The sequence below is a fragment of the Martes martes genome (genome assembly GCF_963455335.1).
Source record: "Martes martes genome assembly, chromosome: 8".
Classification (NCBI taxonomy): Eukaryota; Metazoa; Chordata; class Mammalia; order Carnivora; family Mustelidae; genus Martes; species Martes martes.
Window position 1 is genome coordinate 76,559,089 of NC_137895.1, and position 21,166 is coordinate 76,580,254.

Consider the following 21,166-nt stretch of genomic DNA (forward strand, 5'->3'; position numbering starts at 1 on the left):
CTTTTATTGTTAGAAATATTTTTTATATAGGCCTATATGTTTCAAGTGCTGACACAAAATAGTAGTGTGTATACAATATTTTGATCCCTGATGAGTTGGAGAGTTACTATCTAATGATTTGGAATCAAGAGTCATTCGGAAGTTAGGAATCACTGAGAAAAGAATCTATCAGTTTTCTAGCTGATCATTTAAAAATGCTTTGTTAATTAACGTCAGGTGACAGAGATGGCAGAGCCATCTGTGACCTTTTCTGTTGCAGTGACTAGCTAGCAGGTTGTCAATATTGGGAATGAAATGTGGTCAGAGGCCTCCTTAGTGATTCCTCACTTGATGTTGCATTGTTCACCTTGCCCTGTCTTCTCTTGAGAGGGAGATTTGTAAGTGTCAGCTCTCAAGGAGGTTTTCTTTTTCTTTTTTCTTTTTTTTATTTTTTTAGATTTTTATTTATTTATTTGACAGAGAGATCACAAGTAGGCAGAGAGGCAGACACAGAGAGAGGAAGGGAAGCAGGCTCCCCGCCGAGCAGAGAGCCCGACGCGGGGCTCGATCCCAGGACCCTGGGATCATGACCCGAGCTGAAGGCAGAGGCTTTAACCCACTGAGCCACCCAGGCGCCCCATCAAGGAGGTTTTCTAAAGGAGTTGTAATTCAAGCCTCATAAGACCAGCCTTCTTCCTCAAAGATACCAACTGTACACAGGAGTTTTGTGTATATCAGGGTTATTTCATGGCCGTGAACCTTTCTGCTTTATGGAAATGCTTATGTTTGCCCTGGGTATGCTCTTGCTTTTAATGACTTTTGAATGACTTATCTTGGAAACTTAAAGAGTAATAGGCTACATCTCAAATCCTGAAAATCTGTTTGTATCGTGACCCATTGCCAACGTGGAGAGAATTAATAACACAGATGCTATTTAATTATATATCTCCATTTTGGAAGGAAACAGTAATTCTTTTGAAAGCTGTATGTTAAACCAGCATCCTAATCCACTTTGAGCAATCTTTTTAAGAGGTTAGGTTCATGGTGCCATTTATAAATTTCAGCTCACAGTACACTGATTCCTCAATATCCATAGGAGAACTTTAAAACAAATACCTTATTAAAAGAAAATATATTATGCTCTGCACTTTTAAAACTCCTGATGCTTCTTTGTGATTTTCCTTTTTCTTTTCTTATTTCTATTATCTTCTTTTTCTCACTTTCTTTTTTTTACTCTTAATACTTCTTTATATACTGGCTGAGCCTTCCCCCACTACCGCTTATCAGTTTTGAAGAGAGAGAGAAATACTGATTTATTAGTATTTAGTTGATTTGAACTTTTTTTTTCAAGATTTTATTTATGTATTTGACAGAAAGTGAGAGATCACAAGTAGGCAGAGCAACAGGCAGAGAGAGAGGGGGAAGCAGGCTTCCTGCTGAGCAGAGAGCCCGATGCGGGGCTCGATCCCAGGACCCTGAGATCATGACCTGAGCTGAAGGCAGAGGCTTAACCCACTGGGTCACCCAGGTGCCCCTTGAACTATCTTTTAAATATAAAACTGTTTAATTATAATTCACTCTTATAAGTGGAGGTAGATTCAAATGTTGTTTATATGCCTTTGTTTGTTGTTAGACTAGACAACAATACATGAATTTTGAACTAATTATTAAAAAGATTACCATTAATATTGTGATTGAATTTGTGAAAGGTTCCCAGCTCATAGGGAAGTGATGCTTTCCATGCTGATGCATTCTTCATCAAAAGAAGTCTTCCAGGCATCTGCAAATGCATTGTCGACTCTGTTAGAACAAAACGGTAAGGGGTGCACCATTTTTTAATATGAGGAAACACATTTTGTATTTTTTTAAATTACAAAGGCAGTACATTATAAAAATTCAAATATGTAGATATATGTATCTGATATATAGAGCTATTTATAAATAGGTAAAAGGATAAAGAAGGAAATAAACATTTTGATTTTTTTCCCTGAATTTCTATGTGTGTACTCATCTGTGGCATATACTATATATTTTCTATTTTTTGCAGAAATGGGATAATACTAATAATTTTATAAGCAGATTTTACATGTTTTCTTTTTTTGTGCTGACAAATGTAAAATTTCATACCATTTTTAATGACAGTGTAATTTCCCAGTGTGCACCTAGCTACTATTTCATGAAACAGTTTCTCATTGATGGACTTTTACCTTGTGTTGAGTGGGATTTTTTTTAAAAATTTCTTTGGTACCAAATGGCCACTTTTCCCCATTTTCTTAAATATACTGTTTCTGTTATTTTTTTTTAAGATTTTATTTATTTATTAGACAGACGGAGATCACAAGTAGGCAGAGAGGCAGGCAGAGAGAGATAGAGAAGCAGGCTCCCTGCTGAGCAGAGAGCCCGATGCAGGACTCCATCCCAGGAGCCTGGGATCATGACCTGAGCTGAAGGCAGAGGCTTTAACCCACTGAGCCACCCAGGCGCCCATCTGTTATTTTTTTAAGGAACACTTTCTAGATAATGCAATGGGTGGAGAGATTTTCACCATTCTAAAATCTAGCAAAATTGTCCTTTATATGTAAGTCTTCTAGTTTTCCATTGTTAAGGAGACAAAAATGGCTATTATACCTTTGGAAAGACTCTGAGTTTTAAAATTGAGGCCCTGGCTGTTGAGATTTCAGGCCCCCAAGAACAGGAAATACTGCCAGAAAATCCTGGGAGAAAACTCATCAGAAAGGCATTGGGACTTGGCAGCTCTTGCAGGATATTTTTGGAGCGAGCAAAATAGAGAAAAACATGCAAAGCTGGAAACAGAGACCGATGCTAACACCACCTGTTAGTAGAGAACCTGCATAGAGTGAAAGGAATCCAGAAACCACTCCATGCATGTTTCTGCTGTTATTTAAGTCAAATCAAGAGGAAAATAATTTCTTCTTCCTCTTCCTCCTTTCTCACTCCACCTCTCAGATGGCACTTTAATAAAAAACTTGAGCAGGCAAGAGCCCTTACAGACAGACAGGGGTTGCCCTCTGGGATGATGAGTCAGAGTAGGAGTGGTAGAAAAGGGAATTGCTGTCCTTAAATCTCCCACCTACTGTGCAGAGGCCTGAATAGGATCTCATTCCTGAACAGAAGACCAGACTTGGATGCTTTTGTGTGGCCCATCTAGGGCACATCTAGCAGAGGAGAGTAACCTTGACCATGTACACATACTGTGTTGGTGCTGCAGTTTTTCACCCCGAGGAAATCTTTGACATGCCAACAAAATAACTAGTATCCGAGGATTAGTTACGTTTGGAGTCAACCATGTTGACTATCCAGAATCCTGCTCTTCCTGGTTCTACCTTTTTGTTCTTGGCCACTTGCTGGTTAAACTGTACGCAGGTCCCTTGTATTGTTCTTGGAGTTCTGCCTTAGGAGAATATTAAGAACTGAGCAGCTCTGTCACCACCCTCTGTAGGCAACTTCTCATTGAAAGACGCTTGGGAACATTGGATATGTAGGGCTGGCTGTGGTTTTCTAGAAAAATGACTGGACTGGCAGGCAGAAGAACTGGTTTCTGCTATGGTGTTACCCAGGCCAAAGCTTGAACATCTTGTGTGACGATTTCCTCATTTAATCAATTAATTAATGCAGCTGCAGCCAGACAATGATCTAGGCCTTTGGGATATATCAGTTAAATACAATATTCCCAGGCTTAGGGAGCTTAAACTCTAGTGGGAAAGACAGATAATAAGGCTAAATAAAATATATGATATGTGAGGTAGCTATGAAGAAAAATGAAGCAAAGGAGAAGAATATGTGCTAAGGGTCAGAGGAGATAAAATGGTGACAAGGCAACCAGGAAAGAAGGTGAATATTGACCAAATAGCCAGAGGAAGTTTCATGTTATTATTAGCTCTTTAAGGCAGGTAACTGATGCTAAAATGGAGTGGAAGAGGTCAGGAGTATTGTGTAGATCTATGGTAAATGAGATAAGATGTCTAAAGTGTTCTGTAAACTGTGAAGTGACTCCATGATGTAATTTCTTCCAGGTCCAGTGTTTGATGAAATTTCTATTCTCAGTTTTTAAGTTCAATTTTTAAGCCAAAAGTTAGGTTAATGTCCAGGACAGTGGTTCTTAAAGTGTGGTCCCTGGAACCTTAACATCTCCAGGGAGCTTGTTAAAAATGGGAATTCTAGGACCCATTCAGACCTGCTGAACCACAAACTCTGGGTTTGGGACCCAGCATTCTGCTTTTCAACAGGCTGTCCGGGGGGCACTGATGCTTTCAGCAGTTTGAGAACTGCCAGTCCAGAGGGACCTCCGACCTCTGTCTTTTAAAGGATTCCCTTGGTTAGAATTTAGCCACTTTAGCAGGGGATGTTAAAACTTCCGACATGACCAAGCAAAATAACCAACTTATCATATTTTAATGTGTGATATTCTGGGTGTCTTTAAAAGGTATGAGTTTCTCAGATTCGGGCAGTATTTTAGAATGTGTACATCGGTTCCACTTATTCCTGAGTTTTCCCTACTTTCTACCATTTCTTCCTTTCCCAATTTGAGGTTGGTAACCCATTCTCAAAATGCAACTCTTTTGGGAATGCCTGGGTGTCTCAGTTGGTTAAGTGACAGCCTTCGGCTCAGGTCACGATCTTGGAGTCCTGGGATCGAGTCCTGGATTGGGCTACCCGCTCAGCAGGGAGTCTGCTTCTCCCTCTGACCCTCCTCTCTCTCTCTCTCTCATTCTCTGTCTCGCAAGTAAATAAATAATCTTTAAAACCCTCCACAAAATACAGCTCTTTCTTAACTTAGGATGGGGTTATGTCTGATAAACTCATTTGTAGGTTGAAAATATTGGCAGTTGAAACTGCATTTAATACACCTAAACTACTGAATATCACAATTTAGCCTACCTGAACTGAAATGTGCTCAGAAGACTTACATTAATCTAGAGTTGGTCAAAATCATCTAACACAAAGCCTATTTTATAATAAGGTGTTGACTATCTCATCTGATTTTTTGAATATTGTACTGAAGGTGAAAAACAGAATGAGAGGTAGAGAGTATTCGTTACGTGTATTGTTTATTCACTCGTAATTTTGTGGCTCGCTGCCACCGCCCAACATTGAGAAAGAGTGTGATACCACACATTGTTAGTCCAGACAAAGATCAAAATTCAAAATTTGAAGTATGGTTTCTACTGTATGTGTATCATTTTCACACCATCACAAGGCTGAAAAATCATAAATTGGCCCACCTGAAGTTGGGACCCTCTGTGGTACTTAAGTTAACACTCTGTAAGTTTCATTTCCTGCCACTTTCAGAGTGTTAAATTACAGTGTGTAGTGTTGGAATTAGCATTTATATAGAGTCTTCAAGACAACTGATATTTATATGGAAACTTCAAGATAATGAATTTGCATTTAGTGAAAGAAATCTATTACAAAGAAAAAAATTATTCTGTAATCATTGTTGGGATGTAGTTACTTTCCCACATATAGTATAAGTTAGTTGTAAAGCATATCTGTATTTCTTTTTTTTTTTTAAAGATTTTCTTTATTTATTTGAGAGAGAGAGAGGGAGAGAGAGCATGAGCAGGGGGAGGGGCAGAAGGAGAAGGAGAGGGAGAAGCAGACTCCCTCAGTCTGCTTGAGCAGGGAGCCTAACTCCGGGTTCGATCCCAGGACCCCGGGATCATGACCTGAGCCAAAGGCAGATGCGTAACTGACTGAGCCACTCAGGCACCCCCATATCTGTATTTCTTAATCTTTGGCATTTCTTTGTGAAATTATGTAATTATTCTCTCTATAAGTGCTTTCCATCCCTTTGCACATGATGGCATACACAGAAAGAATAATGTTTGTACAGTCCACTGAGATAAATGGAGAAGGTAGCTCAAGGCTGAAGGCAGCCCAGCATGGTCCCAGCCCTTGTCCTGCTCCACTCCCCCTGTCCCCCAGGAGCTGAGAGATGCATGCATCTACATGCACCTGTAACTGATTCCCAGCTTACTAGTGTCTGGGATACCTAGCAAATCTTAGCTCTATGTAAGTGCACTTATTCTGTGAAGCTGTTATAAATATTAGGATCAATTTTAACTTTCATTCTTATTTTGGAGAGCATTTTTTTAAAACATTTTTTTTTCTGCAGAAACACTTCTTTCACGTGGATGGGATTACATTAGTACCAGTCTGCTCATTCTGTATGAAAAAAGCTGTAAAATTAAAACCTCAACTTAAATGGTTAATAAATGTGAAAGAATTGACATGTTGCATATTTTAGAGAGAGAAACATTAATGATCTTTAAGTTACAGTGAAATATAAATTCCATGTGTACTTGTATATGCTTTCCTATGCATTTGGATTATCTTAACATTCTGTGTCTTACTGCAAAATTATGAAAATGTGCTTTCATTTCTATGAGTAACATTGAAAAATTTTATAGTTAATTTCAGAAAGATCCTGTTGTCCAAAGGAATATACCTCAATGTACTGGAGTTAATGCAGAGGCATATACATTCTCCAGAAGTTGCTGAAAGTGGCTGTAAGATGCTAAATCATCTCTTTGAAGGAAGGTAATACAGATTCATGCACTTACGCCAAATAGATACTCTCGGACCAGGTAGAATATCAATATTTCAAACATATTTCTAAGAATTAGAAGAAAAAGAAAAGACAGCTGCAGATTGAAACATTGTGGAACATAATCTCATCTCACTGATACTACAGAGTTACTTTATCTATGGAAAGGGATGATAGAGGTGGTAGAAACATGTTGAAGGTCGGCTTTTGTACTCTGCTTGGTGTTGACAACGTTTCAAAAAATGGCAGTTACACAGCATGTGACCTTAAAAAGTTTTTCAAATTATTATATATGAAAGGTATATGAGATAAAATCAGAATGTGGCTTCTAATTGTTGCTTTTTTCAGCTAATGTTTATTATTATTCTTTCATTTGCATTAACTTTGTCTTCTCTTCCTGCTCTGGGGGTGGATGACCGGGTGGGGTTGGGAGTGGAGTGGAGGGGTGAGTGGAGGGGAGGACAGAACTACTGGCTTAAAAAAAAAAACAACCCACACAAAACCCATTTAAAAAGATGAAAACTGAATTGCGTATAGAAGGTGCTTGCTGAAGGAATGCTCGGGGCCTTTCTGCATTTTATTAGGCCTAAGAATGTGAAGTAACTTTGGTGTAGTCTGAGTAAATTCAGAATTTTCAAAAGAAAAAATAAATGGCACAGATGTTACAGTAAAAAGTTATTTTGTGTCCTGGCTTTCCCACTAATTTTAGCTAACTATTTGATCTGTAAACATCAGGTTACTCATTGGTAAAGAGAGATGATAATAATAACCTCATAAATTATAAATTTAAAATGTAAGTATTAAATCAGTTAATTTTTACAAAGTTAGGATAATGCCTGTACATTTTAAGCACTCAGTAAATCACAGCTATTATCATTATTACTGTTATTAAGTATGAATAAATGAAATGCATATAGCAATGTCAACTATAGTGAATTTATAGGCTTTTAAAGGAATAGGGTTATATTTTTAACATCAGTCTGGCTAACCTATTTATGTTAATATATTTCATATCTTTGAGTCATATTTGTTTTATTTAAATGTTGTCCTTGAATATTGGAGTACAAAGTTTATCTCCAGTGGTGATTTTCATGGTCCTGGGAGTGTGTGAACCTTTATGACTGAGACCAAAACAAAGTGGAATATTCAACAGTTTAAGATCCTGTAGACTGTGGGCGATCCATGCTCCCGGCTTTTTCCTCCTGTGTAAAATTGGTGAAGTTTTAGTCCTAGGGATTCAAGTTAACTAGGACCACGTGCCTGTGACTAAAGAACTCAACGTCTAGTGGGGGAGACCAACATGTAAGCAGATAGTTACAATACTGTGTGAGAGGCCACAGTGGGGACGTGTGAGGGGCACAGGGATTTGGGGGGGAGTGGTTGGGGTGAAGTGACCTAACAAGAGAAGCCATAAGGAGGGCACATGTTTAAACTGGGGCTTACTTGTGAACGGGAGAACTGTATTACAGGGACCACAGAACCACGTGACGGGAGGGCAAGGTTCTGATAGGCACGGGTTTCAGTCAACGGGGCACTGTGTAAAGCAAGGCCTACCTCTTTTAAAGTTTGTAGTATCCACTAAAGTCTAGTCAAGTGGCATTTCTTCATATGGCGAAGAAGGAGTAGCTATAACACCTTAGAGAGACTGACTTCAATGCAAATAAAACTAATTAAAAATACCGAATAGGAAGCCCGGTGGCGGTAATTTGGGAGAGGCAGGTTGGTATGCGGTAAAGCGCCCTGACCTTGGGGCTCAGTCAAGTTGGCGTTCCAGTCCTGGCTCTGACCTTCTAGTGATAGGACCTTGATAATGTAACCTCCGTCAACCTAAACTCTTCATGGAAAATGCCTACTTTTCAGATGATAACACCTACTTTTCTGGGGTGTTGCCGGTGACCTGTGTGTAGCTTGGGAGGAAGTTGTGTTTTGTGAAACTAAATAAAAGAATTCCCACTTTGCTATGAATTCCATTGCTATGAATTCCACTTCTTGAGGCCAGAGTTTCATTAAATAATAATTAAAATATCTGTGCTCATGTTACTGAATTCAAATGCATTTTCATACAGCTTTTTTTCTGATAAAATAGAATGGTTCTGTTTTCCTGTGCTTGTCTCAACTTGGTGTTTGTACAATGGAATCAGGTTGTACTTCTAATAACACTTCAATGTTCTATCTCCAGCAACACGACCCTGGATACAATGGCAGCAGTGGCCCCCAAGATAATAACAGTTATGAAAAGTCATGAGACATCCTTATCAGTGCAGCTGGAGGCACTCAGAGCTGTTTTACATTTTATAGTTCCAGGTAAGTTACATAATAGATAGGAAAGAGATGGCAATTTTAATGGATTTTCTGACTTTTTATGACTTATCTACTTTCTATGCAAAAATTAAAGGACCAGTTTCTCCCAACCAACTGCAAATCTTCTCACTAAATCCAAAATTAAATAGCGAGTGAAAAGATGTGTGGAAGAGTCAGATTAACTTACAAGAAAATTTGATAACTTATTTACGCAAGAAATCATTACAAAATAAATCATGGGTTGTTACCTCTAAGGAGAGTGTCCATTCTGATTATACGTTTCTATTTCTGCTGCCATCCAAGTTGTTTTTTTCTTGTCTGAACTATAAAAATAGCTAACTAATATTCACACTTTCTCTTTTGCTCTTTTCAGTCCCTCTTTACTCTGTGGTTGAATTAATCTTTCTCAAATAGCACCGCGTGGCTTTTACTCATTAACCTCAGCAGCTTCTATCCATTCCTGTTTACGTCCTACTTACCTCTCCTGTGACCTTGTTTGTCCTCCAAATCCCATTTGAAACACCCGCTCCCCCATTCATTCAACATATATTTATTAAGTACCTCTTATGTTCTAAACATTGTGATGGCTGCACAGTTATGACAATGATGAAAAAGGCATATTATACTATTAAAGGAGCTTCAAGGCAGACAGATATGCAAATGCATAATGTCTAGACAGTATGAGTGGAGCTGTTACAGCCATAGGTTTACATAAAAGGCTCTGAGAATAGTGGTGGAGGCCCAAGTAATTTATTCAAAGGAGGAAGTCAGGATTGAGATATTTGAAGTTGATGGGTGTATGAAACTGGCCTGGTGGAAGGGCTGGGCAGGATATTACAGGCAGAAGGAGAGCGAGCATGTGGTCTGGGGTGAGTGAAGCGTGGTGTATGGGGAGATCGGTGTCAGAGGATGAATGTGGAATGACTGGCAGAGGCGTGAAGTCAAGGGCTTGAACATAACACTGAGCAGTGTGTGCTTTTTTAACAGAAGTTAATTCAAATTTATGTATTTATGTATTTATGTATTTATTTAATGACCAGTACCACATGTGATTCTTAACAGTGATTCTTTTTTTTTAAGATTTTTTTTATTTATTTGACAGAGATATATATAGAGAGAGATCACAAGTAGGCAGAGAGGCAGGCAGAGAGAGGGAGAAGCAGGCTTCCTGCTGAGCAGAGAGCCCGATGCGGGGCTCCATCCCAGGACCCTGAGATCATGACCTGAGCCAAAGGTAGAGGTTTAACCCACTGAGCCACCCAGGCACTCCTCAATTCAAATTTATTAAAGGTATTTATAAAAACTGTAGTGTCATGGACAAATCTGCAATTTATGACAATAATGCTGTGCTGTGGAGGACGACTGTCAGGGCGGAAGCTTCCTCCAGAGAGAGCGTGTTGGAGGCCATAATACTCAGATGAGACATGGTGGGGGCCCAGCAATGGAAACAGAGGGAAGGGTGGATCTGAGAGATGGGGAGGAGACAGATTTGACAGGACTTTCTGCTTACTGAGAATCAAGGAGGGGATTACTTGTTGTTGGGTAAAATTCCTAATTCTTTTAAAACCCAGTTTGTGTGTGTGTGTGTGCGCGCGCACGCGCGTCTCCTTTTTAAGTGAAATCTTCCTAAATCTGCCACTGTCTGTAATCATATTGGTATTTTATGTTTTTAAGACTCAGTACAAGAATATACATTTTTTTCAAGGAGAGGGCTTTCTTCAGTCATCTTTTTGTTTTTTTAAATCCCCTGGTATGTTGAACTAAAATAGCTATTCGATTAATATATTTTGAATTGAATCATGATGTGCTATTCATAGTTGTCTGGCAACTTTTAAGGTATAATTTAACAGATATAATTTTGCTTGAAAATGATATTAGAAGTTTTTTTTGAACTTTGTAGATTCTAAAAAACAAAACAAAGTAGAACCATTTTGATTATCCTTAAAGGTGTCAGCCTTAATCTTTTGAGGGTGGATTCGAGTTCTTAAGATAAGCATAAGACATTCAGAACCAAATCTGTTAATTAATAAAATAATACTCTCTCAGTTCAAAAGCAAATTTTGAATGTAGTATTTCTTTTCTTTTACTGCTCTTAGATTGACCCTGAAGTAATACTGATAGTCAGTAATCTTTGGATATTTGAAATGATGTATTTAAATGATAAATGATGTTTTTTATAATAGTGCTTAGATATATTAAACAAGTAACCTTGAAAACAATTTTATAACTTTAGGATTATATTTCTTGTATGGAAATACATATCAATTGATTCATTTAGAAACATATCAGTATATAAATACTTTTTTTTATTATTAATCATCTACTTTATTCTATGCTACCATACTGTATTACCATACCACACCATGCTATCCTATACTGTACCATACTAAATCTTACCATTCTGTAATGAGTAATTATAGTATCAGTACCCCAGTAGTTTTGAGGTTGATTATGATTCTGGTTTGAACATGGTAGGGTGAGGTAGGTGCTTATAATATCTAAATTCATTTATTAACTAGATCATATTCAGATATTCTTAATTGTAACAAGGGTACATATTATAACAAAGTTATATAATTCAGTATCCAATTTAGGTTCACATATGGCATATGGTGTTATGTCTCTTAAGTTTCTTTCAATCTAGTACTTTTCAGCTTCTCTTTTTTATAACAATAAGTTGCTGGAGTAATGGACTCTGTGGCTTTAGTAAAATAACAATAAATGTACAGTTATTTTAATAAAATATGATTTCACTGTATTTTCTGACTTTTATTAGTTCTAGAGGAAATAATGTAAATTTTTTAAAAAAATTTTTTATTGTTTATTAACATATAATGTATTATTAACCCCAGGGGTACGGGTCTGTGAATTGTCAGGCTTACACACTTCATAACACTCGCCATAGCACATACAACGTAAAATTATTTAAGAAGGAACTTGTACAAATTGGGAAGTGTGTAGACGAAGGTAATTGTGAGTGTAAAACCACATCCAGGAAAACAATTAGAAAAACTGAATTTGTTTAATCTGGAGATGATTTAGGATGATATGAAAATTATAATATAGCCCATTCATTTGTAGTTAATAACAATAAAATTTAACAACTTGGAGGAATTAAAATGTGTCAGTCATTATTCAAAGTGCTTTATGTATATAAACTTTTAAAATTCTCACAGCAACCCATAAGGCAGATACTGCTTTGTGTGTGGGTGCCATTTTACAGATGATGAAACTGAGGCATTGAGATGGAGAGATTTTAAGGTGACAACTCATATAATTGAGCCAGATTCAACCTATGCAGCCCGACTCGAGTAGGCACTTTTAAATATACGTTTGTGCAACAAGCATGTATTGAACAGCTGTTACATCTAAAGCACTATGCTTGAGACTCTTGGTGATCTGGAGATGATTAGGCTCTGGGTTGTGCCTTCAAAAAGTTTTCAGTACATACAGTTTAAAGGATTATCACGTGGAAAGGAAATTATATTTGCTATGGACATTAGAAACCCAAGTGCTATGGCAAAGACCAGAGATGAAATTTATGGTAATGTTCATTTGGTCTTAATGTAAGAAGGATGTTTATTGAGACTCATTCCACGTGATGAAGTTTTTACTTACTACTCAGCACGCCTGCTCTTAGTGGTTACGTCTGCTTGGGAGATGTAATGGGCAGTTTCAGAAATTAACATGGGCTCGGTTACTGAAAATGAGACACAGAGAGTTTAAGGGACTTGCCCAAGGTCATACAGCTGTAGTGAATGTCTGAGCCTGTTTGAATACATTTTACAATAAAGACTGAAAGCTTCAGGAGGGTGGAGATCCATCCAGCCTTTGTTATTCATTGTGGAATTCCCAACCGTGTAGCAACACCTCCAGCATGTAGGTAGCCTTCAAGTTTTTTTTGTTAGGTAAATGGAAACCTATATATGGAACCAGTTTATAGTTCATGTTAGTACAAATTATTAAAATGAAAGATTTAAGAATTGTTTATTAATCACTATTTCTATAGTCACGTTTTGGAGACATCATTCATTCATAATAATTGTATTATATACTCTATTATATAACCAATATTTTTTGACTTCCTGTCTTTTCAAGTTTTAGAGTAGTTTTGTTACCATGTAGCTTAATAAGGAATATGTTTCCTTTAAGTAACTTCATACTACTATATAGCCTTAGAGCACTTTTAACAAAACTACATGCTCCTTACCATCATAATGCTGAAACTAAAATCTTTTTTCTTTTTGCTGTTGGTCCAGCTGTTCTTTTATGTCTGCATTTCACATCTGACCTTTTTCTGTTGCAGTCCAAATAACTGAGCTTCTCTCAAGTGGTCCATTGTTGCATAAAAATCTTTCAATGTCTGATGAGTACAGCTTATTCATACAAAAAAGATATTGTTTGCAAAAAAGAAATTGAAAAATTTCTCCACATAGTAACTTCTTGCTACTTATTTATTTGCTTAATTTTCTTCTTTATTTAATAAAAAATATTTTTTATTGGTTTCAGAGGTAACATTTAGTGATTCATCAGTTGCCAGTATAGTGCTCATTACATCAAGTGCCCTCCTTAATGCCCATCACCCAATTATCCCAAAATTCAGTAAACATCCACGCACACTGTATTTATTTTATATTCAATGATAAGTTATTTTTATAAATTTCTTAAAGATAAGGGTTGTTTCTTTGATAAGGAACTATGCATTAGAAAGAAGTACAACATGGGTATGTATTGTTAGGTTAATTATGATCATTTCTACGAAGTGACAATCTGCTCAGCTTTAATCTTTATGAGAATTTATTTATTTATTTATTCATTTATTTATTTAGGGATGTCAGAAGAATCCAGAGAAGATACTGAATATCAACATAAGCTAAATATGGTTAAAAAACAGTGTTTCAAGAATGATATTCATAAACTAGTCCTAGCAGCTTTGAACAAGGTATGTACAATGTAGGTTTTCTGCCTTTGTACCATTAACTAGAATATGAAATATGGGGTTGTGGAAGGGCTGTTTTCACTGAAGTTTTCCACCTTCTGTTTACTATGATAGGAGGAAGTTTTATGTGGGTGGAAATGTAAGATGCCAGTAGGGATGTAGGGGGTGAAGAGACGTTTCATTCCATTAAGGGAAGTGTCCTCTCGACTACAGACTTGGACAGGTTCTTTAGATGACTAGTAACATAAATCCACTCCAGTCTACTCAATCAGAAAAAGAACTAAAGAGCTAGATGTTCAGCTAAGACTGATAGGAACTATGGCTGCTATTTTCTTTCTTTTGGCTGCTTATCTTTCTTTTCAGGCGTAGAAGGTTCAGTCCATGAAGACACACATGGCACAGTGTTGAGGTCGTCTTTGATTATGTGGGCTTACTTTCATTACTTTCTTTAGAGATAAACTCTGAAATGGTTCAGTGTGCATGGTTTCTTCCCATTTTTTGTTGTTTACATATCTATACATTTGCAATAATATAATGACTATAATCAACATTCATGCTAAGTGTGAAAAAAGAGGGGAATTAAATTTATATTGTGGAATGCAGTAGGTATTGATGAAATGAAGAAGGTTTAGAAGTTTTTTGTGAGATGAATTGGTCTTTATGAAAGATGTAAGAGTAAAGATGTAAAGAATGATTAGAGTTAATGTTTTCATGGAAGGAAGAGAGCAGTCAAAGTAGTTAATGGAAATGATTTCTTATGATTCATTGTACTTTGAAAAATGTCATAAATTAGTTAGAATAGCCTGCAGAGAGATCTCCTTTAAAAATTCAATTTAAACTGAATTTTATAATGTAATTGTCTATGATATATTTTAGTCATTTGTACTTAAATCTTAATATGATTCTTGAATATAGCAATATAATGGGTTGAATTCAATTCCAGAAATATTTGATGAAAATCAGTAGGTGGAAGGAACTGTGTTGGGCATTTGGAAGACAAAAACGAACATGTTTTGTATCCTTCTATCTGGGCTCTCATTCGGGGCAGGGGAAAATGGCTATGCATAAACCACTTATTCTGCATTGGGACTCAAGAGGTATGTTAGCTTTATGGACAGTATTCTAGGAATGTAGAGGAGGGAGCAGTTAATTTTATTCATGGTATGTGTTGGTGAGAAGCAAGAGGTACCAGAACAGCCTTATAGATAACTGTGATTCTGGATAGCCCATCTTTTCCAAAGTTATTGAATAGGAGTGTGATAGAGTGGAAGGAGTCAGGAGTCTAGAGACCCAGCTCTACCTGTAAACACCATGATGCTGAGAAATCACTCAGCTCTCAGGTCTTACTTTCTTTTTGCTAATTAGTCCCAGAAATTGTTGAGAAATCTGCTGCCTCCTCCCTTTTCCCACCCACCTCATTACAACAACTGAATAATGACACAGCATCTCACTAAACAGTGACTTTCAGGGGTCCTCCGTTCCTTTCTCTCCCTCCCTTCCTTCCTTCCTTCTATTCCTTCTATATGTCAGAAAGAAAGAGAGAGCACATAAGTGGTGGGAGAAACAGGCTCCCCACTGAGCAGGGAACCTGATGTGGGTCTCCAATGATCCCAGGATTCTGGGATCATGACCAGAGCTGAAGGCAGAAGCTTAACCGACTGAGCCGTCCAGATAATAAACTTTTAACTTTGAACATCTGAGTTTAAGATGACTGGTGTCAAGCAGAGTAATGTGGGCTTAGCTAGAGCTTAAGAGAGTTTAAAATTGGGTTTTGAGTTATCTTCTTAAGGATTTCTGTGTCTCGACTTTTTTCATCAATAACATAGGGCTAATAATAGTGTTTCTACATTATAGCATTGGGAGGATTAAATGAGTTAATATATATAAAAGGCTTAAAAGAATGTCTGGCACATAGCAAGTGCTACATGGATTTTGGCATTATTGTTATGGTTGTTACTATTGCTGTTACGGTGACATGAAATGCATTTGTGTATAAAGTCCCATCCATGGTTAGAAGGGATTTAAAAAAAGAACTTTGGGGGCACCTGGGTGGGTCAGTGGGTTAAAGCCTCTGCCTTCAGCTCAGGTCATGATCCCAGGGTCCTGGGATCAAGCCCCGCCAGGCTCTCTGCTTAACAGGGAGCCTGTTTCTTCCTCTCTCTCTGCCTGCCTCTCTGCCTACTTGTGATCTCTGTCTGTCAAATAAATTAATAAAATCTTTAAAAAAAAAAAGAACTTTGGACAAAGTTTGACATTGAAAGAAGAGATTGTAAAGAAGATGGTCCAATGAATGGTTTTAAAGTTTGAGAATAATTAGGGATGTGCCATTTTGTGGAAATCAAAGGAGGAAAAAACAGCAATTCAATTGTTAAAGGACTTTTTTCTTTGGTTAAGACAGAAGTCTGATTATATGAAATTAAGGGGTGATGAGAATATAGAGGTAGTGGGTATAGATGTTTCTATTAATAAGTTTAGAAATGGAGGAGAAGTGGTAGCTTGATGGAAGGGGAGGCCAATTAAGGGACACTCTCTCTCCCAGTTAGGAATTTTTCATCTTTGAGGAGGGTGTTTAGCCCAAGGCATGAACTATGGCCATCACTTGGGGTTTATTGCAAGGACAGTGAGTCCTCTCATTTCATCCCCATAACAACCCTGCTTTATTAGAATCGGTGGGAGGTGAGGAAGTTGAGACAGACATGAGCCATCCCTCCAGTTTCGCTTTGAACCACTTTGAATTTCTTTGTATTTCTTGAATAATACCTTCTGAGTAAATGCCACTTCTGAGTAAATGTTATTTCATTCATTTTTAGTAGAACTAAAATGGAACCATTAGTTTTTTAAAGTGGAACTACGAGGCAAAATTTAAACCTAAATTTAACTTGCTCCGAATTACTACCCAGGGAGTTGGTAAGATGACAATAATGACAGGAAAAAGTGCAAAGGGAGGCGAGGATAGGAGTGTGTTGTTGAAATGATAGGATGTCCAAGCTGAGCAATTAGGAGGTGGAGGAGAAAGGCACGGAATGAGAACCCTATACAAAAAAAACCTCCCACACCCTATACAAAAAAAAAAAAAAAAAAAAAAAAAAAAAAAAAATGCTGAATGAGGACAGGTGAGAGGCATTGGAGGATAAGATTGGAAAAGAATGAAAGTCTGTTCGTTGACTTGGAAACGAGAAAGACTGGAGGGTAGTTGGTTTTAGTTGAAGAAGCTACAACAGAACTTGAGTTTGACTTGAAGCTTAACTCTGTGGTATCCCCATGGTGGTGTCAGTCAGAGATTTGGAGTAGAGCTGCTGTGGAACCAGTGTCTGTGAAAGCAGAAGTCCTGTGAAGGATAACATTGCAATTTTTGAATGGAAAGCTGGGCATTTACAGCATGGCAAAAGTTTGTAAAGCACTGTGGAAAAGCAGACCTGACCCGTCCCACATAAGAGTTAGCTACATGTCACAGACGTCGAAAGAGGGAAGGTGTGATTGTGGTTGTCCATTGTTGGAAGGTGTATTGACTGTTTCTCCTCAGTCAATGAGTAGGATAGTTTGGAAAAAAAAAATAAAAAGGAAGTGTCCTCTATTAGAATACCTGTAAATAATGTCAAATCATCCAGAGGAGTTGATTTTAAGAAGTGGAAGAGGTAGAAATGAACCTCTTGGACCCCCCTTTTTTTTTGACTTGAGCTTTTAAGGGGAGACATTTATATTCATGTCCTAGACCTCATACATGTTAGCTATGTGACTTGAGTTCTTCTTGTTCCTGCATCTTTAAAATTTGGTGAACCTATTACATAGGCTGCTGAGGAGGAGAAAATGAGATTTGGCACAAAAAACACTTAAAGAGCATATTCTCAATTACAATTTTCCATGGTGAGAGTCAGCATTGTATTTTGATGGTTAAGTACGTAGGCGGTGGGATTGAACATCCCTAATTTGATCTCATCTCAGCCATGTACAATCTGTGTGACTTTAGGAATACTCAAGCCCTTTAACCCTCAGTAAACTCAGTTTATAATGGGAATGATATTGGTATGGATTTAGATTCTTGTGAAAAGAAAATGCACGTAAAATACTTAGAACAGAACAGATACTCAGTAAGCATTAAAATGATAGCTCTTATCTTTAATAGTAACTAAAAAGTAGTTAGTAATACAAGGCAATATCAAGGGAAATAGTCTTTATGTAGACTACCTAGTTTATGTTTTATCAGTCTGTAGCTGGCTTTAACTAAGGTAAGTATTAAGAACTTATTTTATTTAAGATTTTATTTATTTATTTATTTGACAGAGAGAGAGAGAGAGCGAGAGAGCGCGCACAAGCAGGGATAGTGGGCAGGCAGAGGGAGAAGCAGGCTCCCACTGAGCAGGGAGCCAGATGTGGGGCTCGATCCCAGGACCCTGGGATCAAGACCTGAGCCGAAGGCAGAAGCTTAACGATTGAACCACGGAGGCGCCCCTTAAGAACTTATTTTAAGTAGCAAATATTAATTGTCCTTTTGGTTTTAGTTCATTGGAAATCCTGGGATTCAGAAATGTGGGTTGAAAGTGATTTCCTCTATAGCACATTCTCCTGATGCGCTAGAAGTATTATCCTTGGAAGGTGCTGTTGATTCCGTGCTTCACACGTTGCAGATGTATCCCGATGACCAAGGTTGGTACAATTTGAACTCAGGATTTAGGACAGATTTTTATAGGCCTTTGTCTGTTGGTTGGATGTCTTTAATTTTTTTCTTCAGTTTTGAGATTTAAGACAATTAATTTTATTTTTTCCCCTTTATTTATTTATTTATTTTTTAGAGATTCAATGTCTGGGGTTAAGTCTTATAGGATGCTTGATTACAAAGAAGAATTTATGCATAGGAACTGGGCATCTGCTGGCAAAAATTCTGGTTTCCAGTTTACAACGATTTAAGGATATGGCCGAAGTACAGATTAAAGTATGTGCATTGTCTTGAAGGGAGTTTGGGATTTTACGAAGATTTCTCTTTCAGAGCATTTGGTACAATTCCCATTTTGCATTAATGGAGATATTCTAGTTAATTAAAAACCATTTATCATTTTGTAGTATTTTAATTATAGAAGGTGAAGAGAATTGGATTGAATCACTAAATATCTTGTGTTTCGTTATTAAATCTCTAAAATCAGTATGTTTATTTGCCATTTGTCTTTTTCATGAAAGGGCAGAGAATGTCCTAAAGAAATTCCAGCCAGCTGAGCTTTATTTGCTTAGATTTTAGATAATAGAAGTTATAATTGTTCCAAAGTTTGTCATTTTCAGTGTTTTGTTGTGGGCTAGTTACCTCTAATAATTTTTCTCCTTGATTTTCTTTCTTGCAGTGAAATGTTTTAAACATTTTTCATCAAGCAAAATTTCACATGTAATACATAATAACTATTCCTTATAAGGAATGAAAGATACTGGGTTAGAGGAGATTAAGAAATAAATTGGCTCAGTTCTTTTTTTTCTATCATGTATTTATTTTTATTGAAGTATATTAACATATAAAAAGCCATTAATTTCAGGCATACATCATAGTGATTCAATATTTTTATATATTACAAAATGATCTCCATGTTAAATATAGTTACCATTTGTTATCATACAAAGTTATTACAAAATTATGGACTATATTCCCTATGCTCTACATAATATCCCCATGACTTATTTATTTTATAACTGGAAGCTTGTACCTTCACTATTTTTCCTGCCCCTCAACCCCTCCCCCCTCTGCTAACCAGCAGTTTGTTTCTTGTATCTTTGCCTCTGTTTCTGTTTTGCACTTTTTTGTTCATTTGTTTTGTTTTTTAGGTTCTAAATATAAGTGAAATTATATGGTATTTTTCTTTTTCTGTTAGGCTAGTTCCATTTAGCATAATATCCTCTAGGTCAATCTATGTTGTTGAAAATGGCAAGATTTCATTCCTTTTTAATGGTTGAGTAATATCCAGTTTTGTGTGTGTGTGTGTGTGTGTGTGTGTGTGTATCACATCTTCTTTATCCATTCATCTATCAAGGGACACTTATGTGGTTTCCATATCTTGGCTATTGAAAATAATGCAGCAGGGAACATACAGGTGCATATATCTCTTTGAATTGGTGTTTTCATTTCCTTTGGGTAAATACCTTGAAGTGGAAGTGCTGGATCATATGGTATTGTATCTTTAACTTTTTTGAGGAACCTCCATACTGTTTTCCAAAGTGGCTGCTCTAATTTCCATCCCCATCAACAGTGTATGAGGAGTCCCTTTTCTCCACATCCTGACAGTACTTCTTATTTTTTGTCTTTTTTATAATAGCCAGTCTGACATGCATGAGGTGGTTTTTGTGGTTTTGATTTGCCTTTTACCTGTTTGAAGATGCTGAGCATCTTCTCATGTGTCTGTTGACCATTTGTATATCTTCTTTGGAAAAATGTCTATTCAAATCCTCTACTCATTTTTTAAATTGGGTTGTTTGTTTTTTTGGCATTATGTTGTATAAATTCTTTATATATTTTGGACACAAACCGCTTATTGGATATATGGTTTACAGATACCCTCTTCCATTCATTTCATTAGATTACATTTTCATTATGCTGGTGGCTTCCTTAGCTATGCAAAATCTTTTTAGTTTTATGTAGTCTCATTTGTTTATTTTAGCTTTTGTTGCCTTTCCCTGAGGGGTATAGTCCAAAAGAAATATTGCTGAGACAAATGCCAAAGACTTTACTGCCTGTGTTTTCTTTTAGGAGTTTTATGGTTTCAGCTCTTTCATTCAAGTCTTTAATCTATTTTGATTTAATTTTTGTATGTGGTGTAAGATAGTAGTCCAGTTTTATTGTTTTGCGTGTAGCTGGTCTAGTTTTCCCAATGCTGTTCATTGAAGAGACTATCTTTTCCCCATTGTACATTCTTTGCTTAATTGATCATATATGTATGGGTTTATTTCTGGGCTCTCTATTCCATATCATTGCCTTATGTGTCTGCTTTCATGCCAGTACCATACTGTTTTGATTACTGTAGCTTCGTAGTATAGTTTAAAATCAGGGAGCATGATACCTCCAACTTAACTTTTCTCTCTGAAGAGTGCTTTGGCTATTTGGGGTCTTCTGTGGTTCTATAGAAGTTTTAGAGTTATTTGTTCTACTTCTGTGAAAAATGCTATTGATATTTTGATGGGGATTGCATTAAAGCTGTAGGTTGCTTAGAGTAGTATGAATTTTTTGATACTATTGATTGTTTCAACCCATGGGTATCATGTATCTTTCCATTTATTTGTGTTGTCTTCAATTTCTTTAACCAATGTTTTATTGTTTTCAGTGTACAGGTTTTTCACCTCTTTGGTTAAATTTATCTTTAGGTATTTTATTCCTTTTGATATAATCATAAATGGAATTGATTTCTTAA

General features: G+C 36.8%; 1 protein-coding gene across 1 annotated transcript in view; it reads left to right on the top strand.

Moving 5' to 3' along the window:
* LRRK2 (leucine rich repeat kinase 2) overlaps window positions 1–21,166 on the top strand; it is a gene marked incomplete at its 3' end in the record, with an annotated part of 131,436 nt that overhangs the window by 20,158 nt on the left and 90,112 nt on the right. Inside the window, exons 11-16 of the mRNA XM_080811639.1 lie at window positions 1,689–1,795; window positions 6,411–6,540; window positions 8,727–8,851; window positions 13,678–13,790; window positions 18,287–18,431; window positions 18,578–18,717. Coding sequence (XP_080667765.1) covers window positions 1,689–1,795; window positions 6,411–6,540; window positions 8,727–8,851; window positions 13,678–13,790; window positions 18,287–18,431; window positions 18,578–18,717 — 760 coding nt within the window. The remainder of the gene's footprint in view (window positions 1–1,688; window positions 1,796–6,410; window positions 6,541–8,726; window positions 8,852–13,677; window positions 13,791–18,286; window positions 18,432–18,577; window positions 18,718–21,166) is intronic.